At 42.0% G+C, this 11,178-nt stretch overlaps 1 protein-coding gene across 1 annotated transcript; it reads left to right on the top strand.

Moving 5' to 3' along the window:
- Window positions 1-6,608: 6,608 nt before the first annotated feature.
- Window positions 6,609-10,304, top strand: LOC106604430 (signal-regulatory protein beta-2-like). Its single transcript, XM_014199033.3, has 6 exons — window positions 6,609-6,651; window positions 6,973-7,323; window positions 7,472-7,828; window positions 9,450-9,566; window positions 9,699-9,740; window positions 9,974-10,304. Exons 1-6 carry the CDS (start codon window positions 6,609-6,611, stop codon window positions 10,120-10,122), a joined length of 1,059 nt encoding a protein of 352 aa, XP_014054508.1. The 3' UTR covers window positions 10,123-10,304.
- Window positions 10,305-11,178: the final 874 nt, after the last annotated feature.

Raw genomic sequence — 11,178 nt, forward strand, 5'->3', positions numbered from 1 at the left:
CGACCCCATGTTTTTATTTTCTTTCGTCTTTGAACCTAAACACATTATAGATACAGAACTCCTCTATGCACTCGATATGTCCGATTTTAAAATAGCTTTTTGGTGAAAGCACATTTTGCAATATTCTACGTACATAGCCCAGCCATCACGGGCTAGCTATTTTGACACCCGGCAAGTTTAGCACTCACCAATATCAGATTTACTATTACAAAAGTTTCATTACCTTTTGTTGTCTTCGTCAGAATGCACTCCCAGGACTGCTACTTCAATAACAAATGTTGGTTTGGTCCAAAATAATCCATCGTTATATCCGAATAGCGGTGTTTTGTTCGTGCGTCCCAGACACTATCCGAAATGGTAAATCAGGGTCGTGCGCATGGTGCAATTCGTGACAAAAAAAATCTAAATATTCCATTACTGTACTTCGAAGCATGTCAACCGCTGTTTAAAATCAATTTTTATGCCATTTTTCTAGTAAAAAAGCGATAATATTCCGACCGGGAATGTCCATTTAGCTAAACAGAGGAAAGAAAACAAAGCTTTCGGTCGACGCGGGCACGAGCCTGAGTCTCACAGTACTGTAACCAGCCACTACCCAAACGCGCTACTTTGTTTCAGCCAGAGCCTGCAAAGCCACAATTCAGCGTTTTGCCGCCTTCTGAGAGCCTATGGCAGCCGTAGGAAGTGTCACGGGACAGCTAAGATCCTCAATCTTCAATAAACAGAGACAAGAAGAACGACACCTTGTCAGACTGGCCACTTCCTGCATGAAATCTTCTCAGGTTTTTGCCTGCCATATGAGTTCTGTTATACTCACAGACACCATTCAAACAGTTTTAGAAACTTTAGGGTGTTTTCTATCCAAAGCCAATAATTATATGCATATTCTAGTTACTGGGCAGGAGTAGTAACCAGATTAAATCGGGTACGTTTTTTATCCAGCCGTGTCAATACTGCCCCCTAGCCCTAACAGGCTAAAATAATTGTTATGTATTTTGTGAACGTTTATCGTGAGTAATTTAGTAAATTCACCGGAAGTTTGCGGGGGGTATGCTAGTTCTGAACGTTACATGCTAATGTAAAAAGCTGGTTTTTGATATAAATATGAACTTGATTGAACAAAACATGCATGTATTGTATAACATAATGTCCTAGGGTTGTCATCTGATGCAGATCATCAAAGGTTAGTGCTGCATTTAGCTGTGGTTTGGGTTTATGTGACATTATATGCTAGCTTGAAAAATGGGTGTCTGATTATTTCTGGCTGGATACTCTGCTGACATAATCGAATGTTATGCTTTCGTTGTAAAGCCTTTTTGAAATCGGACAGTCTCGTTAGATTAACCTATTGGGGCTAGGGGGCAGTATTTTCACGGCTGGATAAAAAACGTACCCGATTTAATCTGGTTACTAATCCTACCCAGTAACTAGAATATGCATATACTTATTATATATGGATAGAAAACACCCTAAAGTTTCTAAAACTGTTTGAATGGTGTCTGTGAGTATAACAGAACTCATTTGGCAGGCAAAACCCTGAGACATTTTCTGACAGGAAGTGGATACCTGATGTGTTGAATTACCTTTAAGCCTATGCCATTGAAACACACAGGGGTTGATTAATGTTTTGGCACTTCCTATTGCTTCCACTAGATGTCACCAGCCTTTACAAAGTGTTTTGAGTCTTTTACTGTGAGATCTGACCGAACAAGAGCCATGGAACGGTGATGGCCGATTAGACTCTGGCGCGCGAGTTCATGTTGGGTACCCTCGTTCCAATACGCTATAAAAGAGAATGCATTCGTCCACCTTGAATATTATTCATGTTCTGGTTAAAAAAGGCACTAATGATTTATGCTATACAACGTTTGACATGTTTGAACGAACGTAAATATATTTTTTCCCCTCGTTCATGACGAGAAGTCCGGCTGGCTTAGATCATGTGCTAACAACACGGATCTTTTTGGATATAAATGATGAGTTTTTTGAACAAAACTACATTCGTTATGGACCTGGGATTCCTGGAAGTGACATCTGATGAAGAGAATCAAAGGTAATGGATTATTTACATAGTATTTTCGATTTTAGATCTCTCCAACATGGCCGTTTGTCTGTATAGCAAAGCATATTTTTCTGGGCGCAGTGCTCAGATTATTGCAAAGTGTGATTTCCCAGTAAGGTTATTTTTAAATCTGGCAAGTTGATTGCGTTCAAGAGATGTAAATCTATAATTCTTTAAATGACAATATAATATTTTACCAATGTTTTCTAATTTTAATTATTTAATTTGTGGTGCTGACTTGACTGCCGGTTATTGGAGGGAAACGATTTCCTCAACATCAATTCCATAGTAAAACGCTGTTTTTGGATATAAATATGAACTTGATAGAACTAAAAATGCATGCATTGTCTAACATAATGTCCTAGGAGTGTCATCTGATGGAGATTGTAAAAGGTTAGTGCATCATTTTAGCTGGTTTTATGGTTTTGGTGACCCTGTCTTTGAATTGACAAAACATTACACACAGCTATTGTCAATGTACTCTCCTAACATAATCTAACTTTATGCTTTCGCCGTAAAACCTTTTTGAAATCGGACAACGTGGTTAGATTAAGGAGATGTTTATCTTTCAAAGGGTGTAAGATAGTTGTATGTTTGAAAAATTTGAATTTTGACATTTATTTGGTTTCAAATTTGCCGCTCTTGAAATGCACCTGCTGTTGATAGGGTGCACCACGGGTGGCACGCTAGCGTCCCACATAGCCCCAAGAAGTTACGAGAGTCTTGTCTTTAAAATGGTGTAAAATAGTCATATGTTTGAGAAATTGAAGTAATAGCATTTCTAAGGTATTTGAATAACGCGCCACGGGATTCAACTGGCTGTTGAGTAGGTGGGACTATTTCGTCCCGCCGACCCTAGAGAGGTTAAATACAGTTACCCGCTGCCTCTGATCACCAGTATGACAGAGTCATTGCTCAGGGCGCGCTTCTTCACAAAATTGGACCTCAGGAGCACGTACAACCTGGTGCGTATCAAGGGAGGGGATGAGTGGAAGACGGCATTTAGCACTACTTCTGGGCACTATGAGTACCTCGTCATGCCGTATGGGTTAATGAATGCTCCATCCGTCTTCCAATCATTTGTGGATGAGATCTTCAGGGACCTGCACGGGCGGGGTGTAGTGGTGTATATAGATGATATTCTAATATACTCCACTACCCGCGCTGAGCATGTGTCCCGTGTACGAATGGTGCTCAATCGACTGTTGGTACATGACCTTTACGTCAAGGCGGAGAAATGTCTGTTCTTTCAACAGTCCGTCTCCTTCCTTGGCTACCGTTTGTCCGCGTCAGGGTTGGAGATGGAGACTGACCGCATTTCAGCCATGCGTAATTGGCCGACTCCAACCACAGTAAAGGAGGTGCGGCGGTTTTTAGGGTTTGCCAACTACTACCGGAGGTTTATCCGGGGTTTTGGCCAGGTGGCGGCTCCCATTACCTCCTTACTGAAGGGGGGACCGGTGCGATTGCGGTGGTCGGCTGAGGCGGACAGAGCTTTTGGTAACCTGAAGGCTCTGTTTACCACGGCTCCAGTGCTGGCGCATCCTGATCCCTCCTTAGCGTTCATAGTTGAGGTGGACGCATCCGAGGCTGGAATAGGGGCTGTGCTATCTCAGCGCTTGGGTAAGCCACCAAAACTCCGCCCCTGTGCTTTCTGTTCGAAGAAGCTCAGCCCGTTGGAGCGAAACTATGATGTGGGGGATAGGGAGTTGTTAGCTGTTGTCGGGGCTCTGAAAGCGTGGAGACATTGGCTTGAGGGGGCTAGACACCCTTTCCTCATTTGGACTGACCACCGAAATCTGGAGTATATTCGGGCAGCGAGGAGACTGAACCCTCGCCAGGCTTGGTGGGCTATGTTTTTCTCATGCTTTTCTTTCACTCTTTACTACAAACCAGTTTCCCAGAACATCAAGGCAGACGCACTGTCCCGGCTGTATGATACAGAGGAGCGGTCCACAGAGCCCACTCCCATAATTCCAGCCTCATGCCTGGTGGCACCGGTGGTATGGGAGGTGGACGCGGACATCGAACGGGCGTCACGTGCAGAACCCACTCCCTCCCAGTGTCCCGTTGGGCGCGTGTATGTGCCGTTTGATGTTCGCGATTGTTTGATCTGTTGGGCCCACACATCACCCTCCTCTGGTCATCCTGGTATCGGTCGGACGGTGCGCTGCCTTACGGGGAAGTACTGGTGGCCCACGTTAGCCAAGGACGTGAGGGTTTATGTCTCCTCCTGTTCGGTATGCGCACAGTGCAAGGCACCTAGACATCTGCCCAGAGGGAAATTACAACCCCTTCCCGTTCCGCATCGACCGTGGTCACACCTATCGGTGGATTTCGTGACGGATCTTTCCCCGTCACGGGGTAACACTACGATCCTGGTCGTTGTGGATTGGTTTTCTAAGTCCTGCCGTCTTCTTCCTTTGCCCAGTCTCCCTACGGCTCTACAGACTGCGGAGGCCCTGTTCACACATGTATTCCTGCACTACGGGGTGCCTGAGGATATAGTGTCTGATCAGGGTCCCCAATTTACGTCTAGAGTCTGGAGGGCGTTTATGGAACGCCTGGGGGTCTCGGTCAGCCTTACCTCAGGGTTCCACCCCGAAAGTAACGGGCAGGTGGAAAGAGTCAACCAAGAGGTGGGTAGGTTTCTGCGGTCCTATTGCCAGGACCGGCCAGGAGAGTGGGCATCATTTATCCCCTGGGCAGAGATGGCCCAAAATTCCCTACGCCACTCTTCTACTAACCTGACCCCTTTTCAGTGTGTGCTAGGGTATCAGTCGGTCCTGGCACCATGGCATCTGAGCCAGATCGAGGCTCCTGCGGTGGATGAATGGTTTCGGCACTCGGAGGAGACATGGAACGCTGCCCATGTACGTCTTCAACGAGCCATCAGGCGGCAAAAGGCGAGTGCCGACAGCCACCGCAGTGAGGCCCCGGTCTATGCACCGGGGGATCGGGTCTGGCTCTCGACCCGAAACCTGCCCCTTCACCTGCCCTGCCGGAATCTGGGTCCGCGGTTTGTGGGGCCATTTAAAGTCCTGAGGAGATTGAACGAGGTTTGTTATAGGTTACAACTTCCCCCTGATTATCATATTAACCCCTCGTTTCATGTGTCTCTCCTCAGGCCGGTGGTGGCTGGTCCGCTCCAGCAGTCTGAGGTACGGGAGGTTCCTCCGCCCCCTCTGGACATCGAGGGGGCCCCGGCGTATACAGTACGAGCCATTATGGACTCCAGACGTCGGGCGAGGGGCCTTCAGTACCTCGTGGAGTGGGAGGGATACGGCCCGGAGGAGCGAAGCTGGGTACCGGCGGAGAACATCCTGGACCCATCGTTAATCCAGGATTTTCACCGCTTCCGTCCGGATCGCCCTGCTCCCCGTCCTCCGGGTCGTCCCCGAGGCCGGTGTCGGCGCGCTGCTGGAACCGCGCGTCGGGGGGGTACTGTCACGACTCCCGCCAAAGTCGGCCCCTCTCCTTGTTCGGGCGGCGTTCGGCGGTCGACGTCACCGGCTTACAATTTCCACCGATGAATGTTTCACTGTTCGTTTGGTTTTGTCTTTATTGTGTACACCTGTTTTTGATTTCCCTAATTATGTTCATTATTTAACCCTCTGTCTTTCCTGTTTGTCTTGTCCGTGATTGTTTCCTGTTTTGTGGTTGTTGTTTTTTTTAAACCATGTTATTTTTTGTGAGAAGTTTATTGATAAATTTGAGTAAACACGTTTTGGTTTACACTTATTCCTGTGTCCTGTGCCTGACTCCTCCACTTCTCAATGGAAACCATTACAAATTTACTGTAATTTTATAAGTTTTGCCATTACTTTTGCCATGTTAATATGATATCTGAGTGAGAATGACTAACATAAACAATGGGGCCCATCCTGGAGGTCAGGGCCCTCGGCACGTGCCCAGCTTGCTCTATCGGTATTCAGCCATGATTACTACAAGTTTAGATAGATGGCTAGACTAACTACCAATCAAAATATTTTTAGCTGACATGCTAATTGAGTGAGTGTCAGTGACTGACATAACAAGAGAAAAACTGCTGAATGATCTACAACCAAATGTCAAAATTGCAGCTGGTGTATTCTACTATTTTTGGGGGGCTGGGGTCCCCCTAGCTTTTATTCACCCAACTTCTAATAACCTTAATCCAATAAGACAGAGACATTTTTGGTTGATTTCACATGGAATTCACGTTTGTTGACGACTCAACCAAATGTAAATCAAAACTATACATTGAACTGACGTCTGTGCCCAGTGGGCTGTGACAGATTCAATATCAATGGACTGGTTCAAAATCAACATACGGCAATGGCATCAATGATCAATACATAAGGCCAACAAATCACACTATAGTTAATTAAATGTGTATTTTAAAGTGATACCATGTCCAGACCTTGTTGGTGGAAAACCATCTACAGGAAATCTTGAACAACCAATCAAGTCATTCTTACATGGCACCAAGCAAAATGAATAGTTATTCTCCTTTTGTCACATCAGTCATTGCGTGTTTCATGGTTAAGGGAAAGAACTTAGCAAGATGATCAGAACCAGCTTTATTTTGGTACTTCTCACTCAACTTTGTAAGTGCATGCCTAACCTATTGTCTTACTGAACTGCATAATTTTTTAACTGAATGTGTAACCTACGTCTTCGACTATTGGAAAGTAGTTTAGTAGTGCAGAAACAGGATGGAATACTGTAGTTACATCAATGTAGTTTTGACAGCTATGAGAGGAAATATCACCAAATCAGTATGTTTTCCATGGTTTTAAGGACATTGATTAGGCTTTGTCCTAGCCCATTTCCAGATAGCTCTGACCACTTTGGTAATTATTCTACAAATTGATGTCTGAATTGGCAAAGTTAATATATCTGCAAAACTTCTTTCAAATCTATTGCAGACCTGATTCAAAATGAAGAAGTTAATCAGCCAGTTCCACTGACCACTGTTCAGCTCGGAGACTCCATATCTCTATCATGCCTATTCGCTGATAACAAACGTTTTCAAGTCCTCTACTGGTACAAGCAAACTATTGGTCAAATGCCCCACGTTGTGGCAGCTATTACTGATTCTTCCAAACCTGTTCTTTCTGGAAAGTTTAATAACCTACGTTTTAAAGTGGACAAAGCTGAAGACGTATCTCATCTCATTATCAGCAATATCAGCACATCAGATGAGGCAACCTATTACTGTGCAGTGGGAACAAAGTATCAAATGGATTATAGAAATGGAACCTTTTTGGCTACAAATGGTAATTTCATTTGAATTGTATATTTTATTGTTCATCAGTATATTATTATCAGTGTACAGTATAGTCCTCAGTGGATATTATAAAGTTCATCTTGGTACATTGTTCTAAACTTGAGAATATCCTTCATCCAACAAAATGCACAATGTAGGTGACAGTGGAAAGAGGTTTACCAAGATAACTCTGGAGCAGCAGCCAGAGTCTGACCCAGTCCATCCAGGAGACTCTGTGACTCTGCAGTGTACAGTACTCTCTGAGACCTGTACAGGAGAACACAGTGTGTACTGGTTCAGAGCCGGATCAGGAGAATCCCATCCAGGAGTTATTTACACCCCTGGGAAAAGGAGTGATGAGTGTGAGAAGAGCCCTGAGACTCCCTCTCCTACACAGAGCTGTGTCTACAGCCTCTCTAAGAACAACCTCAGTCTCTCTGATGCTGGGACTTACTACTGTGCTGTGGCCACATGTGGGGAGATTCTGTTGGGCAATGGAACAAAATTGCACATTGGTAGGTGATGAATATTATTTACAAATAATGAAGGTGAAATACAGATGTGTAATAACTTGTCTACTGTGTAACACTTTATGCTGAGTATACAAAACATTAAGAACACCTGCTCTTTCCACTACATAGGCTATTGATTGATGTCACTTGTTAAATCCACTTCAAATCAGTGTAGAAGAAGTGGAGGAGACAGATTAAATAATGATTTTTAAGCCTTGAGACAGTTGAGACATTCATTGTTTATGTGTGCCATTCAGAGAGTGAATGGGCAAGACAAAAGATTTAAGTGCCTTTGAAGGGGGTATGGTAATAGGTGCCATGCGCACCATTTTGTGTCAAGAACTGCAATGCTGCTGGGATTTTCATGCTCAAAAGTTTCCCTTGTGTATCAAGAGTGGTCCACCACCCAAAGGACATCCAGCCAACTTGATACAAACATTGGAGTCATCATGCTTCTACATCTGCATTGCTTGCTGTTTGGGGTTTTAGGCTGGGTTTCTGTACAGTGCTTTGTGACATCGGCTGATTTAAAAAGGGCTTTATAAATACATTTGATTGATTGATTGATTGATTGATTGATTGATTGATCATGGGCAAGCATCCTTGTGGAATGCTTTCGACACCTTGTAGAGTCCATGCCCGACAAATTGAGGCTGTTCTGAGGGCAAAAGGGGAGTGTGCAACTCAATATTTGGTAGGTGTTCCTAATGTTTGGTATACTCAGTGTAGTTTAAAGGGATTTTTTTTTTTTTTAAATGCCATATACACTACCGTTCAAAAGTTTGGAGTCACTTGGAAATGTCCTTCTTTTTGAAAGAAAAGCAAATTTTTTGTCCATTAAAATAACATCAAATTGATAAGAAATACAGTGTAGACATTGTTAATGTTGTAAATGACTATTGTAGCTCAAAACGGCTGATTTTTAATAGAATATCTACATAGGCGTACAGATGCCCATTATCAGCAACCATCACTACTGTGTTCCAATGGCACGTTGTGTTAGCTAATCCAAGTTAATAATTTTAAAAGGCTAATTGATAATGCTCCAGACACTCAACTAGTCTAAAGAAGGCCAGTTTTATTGCTTCTTTAATCAGGACAACAGTTTTCAGCTGTGCTAACATAATTGCAAAAGGTTTTTCTAATGATCAATTAGCCTTTTAAAATGGTAAACTTGGATTAGCTAACACAACGTGCATTTGGGACACATGAGTGATGGTTGCTGATAATGGGCATCTGTATGCCTATGTAGATATTCTCATAAAAAAATGGCAATTTCCAGCTGCAATAGTCATTTACAACATTAACAATGTCAACACTGTAATTCTGATCAATTTGATGTTATTTTAATGGACAAAATATGTGCTTTTCTTTCAAAAACAAGGACATTTCCAGGTGACCCCAAACTTTTGAACGGTAGTGTATATGCAAAGATGAAGGAAGTTTTATTCTCAAATGAAATTGTAAAAAAGTGAGGAAAGAAAATCTGATTTCTCGAATACTTTACTGCCAGTATACTATATAGGGAATATACTGTGTACTGTGTTGATCATCATACCACTTCAGTTACTTATAATATTGTAATAAACTAGTTCATTGAACATGCAAATTCTTTTTGGTTTAGAAAAAGCAGCTGATCCTGTCATTATCGCTCTGGGAGCAACGTTGGCTTTAAGTGTGACTGTGATCAGTATCCTTGTCTGCACCAGAAATACAAGGCCAATTTGTGAACATTGTTATGGTGAGCTGTTGAGAATTGCAAATTGTAGATTGGCACAAATACATTTTCGGATACATGTAGCCAAATGTCTTGCTTCTCTGGGAGTATCCTGTCATGGTTATGCTTGTTGCTTGTTTTCTCTCATGGAAAAAGTAGGTGCCTCTCAGGATATAGGACATGACAGCTCAACAGTGGAACAGTTAAATGGCCAGGTAAATAAATTGATTTGTATAACTTTGCTGCCCATTGATTTGGCTGTTGGCATTACTTTTGTACTTTTTATTATTAAGTATTTAATATACCATTCAGAGTACAAAAAGAAAACGCAACGAGATGATGTAGGTGTAATTGCTCTAACAAATCTCAGTTATGACGCAGTGAGTTTATGCCATCACATATATGCTTTATGTTACCAGTATGGCAAAAAAAATGTGATTATTCACAGGATGAATATGCAGATACGTTGAATTATGCTGCATTGAATTTCTCTGAGAGGAAATACAAACGAGGAAGAAAGAAGAGAGAGACACCACAGGAGAGTGTGTATTCTGATGTCAGGCACTCAGATTGGGACTGAAATTGTTTCAACTACGGTACTGAGTAGTGGGTCTAGTTAAGTCATTAATCTCTCAAATGTTTCATTTATTACAATAAATGTTGTGTTTTATCTTTCACATGAAAAGGTAACACAGCAGAACAGCAAAAACGGAAAAGAACACTGAAATGTCTGGAACTTTGACATTCAATTTAAAAATAAATTAAACCTTAAAAGAAAATATTAATAGCATGTGTTTTTGTTTTCTAACCATGTATCTAGATACTGTAAATGCTTGATGTGTTTTAGCACATGAAAGCAGCATTTACATTTGCCTACACAAAGTAAGTTGTTTTTGTAACTTTATAATGTCCCGGCTTCATATTACCTGTTTTGTTGACATGTCAGTCTGTAGAGGTTCCTAATATTTTAGCTTCTACTGTACTTTTTATCAGTGAACTTTCCTGTTCAATGTTTAGCACAAGTGTACAATAAACAATGGAAACCTGTTCATACATGGATAATCCTGATATTGGGTTCTGTCTTCTGTGAACGTTTCTAGCAAATTATTCTTACATTTACATTTTTGCAGTCTTTGTTATGTTGATCTCATTATCAGTGTACTTTCATTATCATTCTCCCCCCCATTGCTTTTAACTTTTTTAGAATTAGGGATATTTAAGACATTCTTAGTTCTCAGCCACATATTTCTGTTTATTGAATAAGTCTGTAATTAAACAAAATGTACCAATTCCTATCAAAGTACAATACTTAGTAACTCCAAATACATTTTTGCATATCATTCTATTAAATTGTATGATACCTCAAAGTCGTAGCTGAGTAAATCACTCACGTTGTCTTAAAAAGCCACATTTGTCTTCTCCTCATACTGGATGAACTAACATGGAATTAGGCCTACTCCTTTTTATCAACAATATTTAGATTGATAGCAAACAATTCAAAGAACGCTGCATAATGACATAACGGCTCTAATTAGGCAACTTCTGGCTTCATTTAAACTCTACAGATAGGTTTCCCAGATACAGATTATGCAAGATTGTACACTAAGAATCGTGTTCAAGGACTATTCTCCACTGA

The sequence above is a fragment of the Salmo salar genome, chromosome 05 (genome assembly GCF_965601325.2).
Source record: "Salmo salar chromosome 05, fSalSal1, whole genome shotgun sequence".
Lineage (NCBI taxonomy): Eukaryota > Metazoa > Chordata > Actinopteri > Salmoniformes > Salmonidae > Salmo > Salmo salar.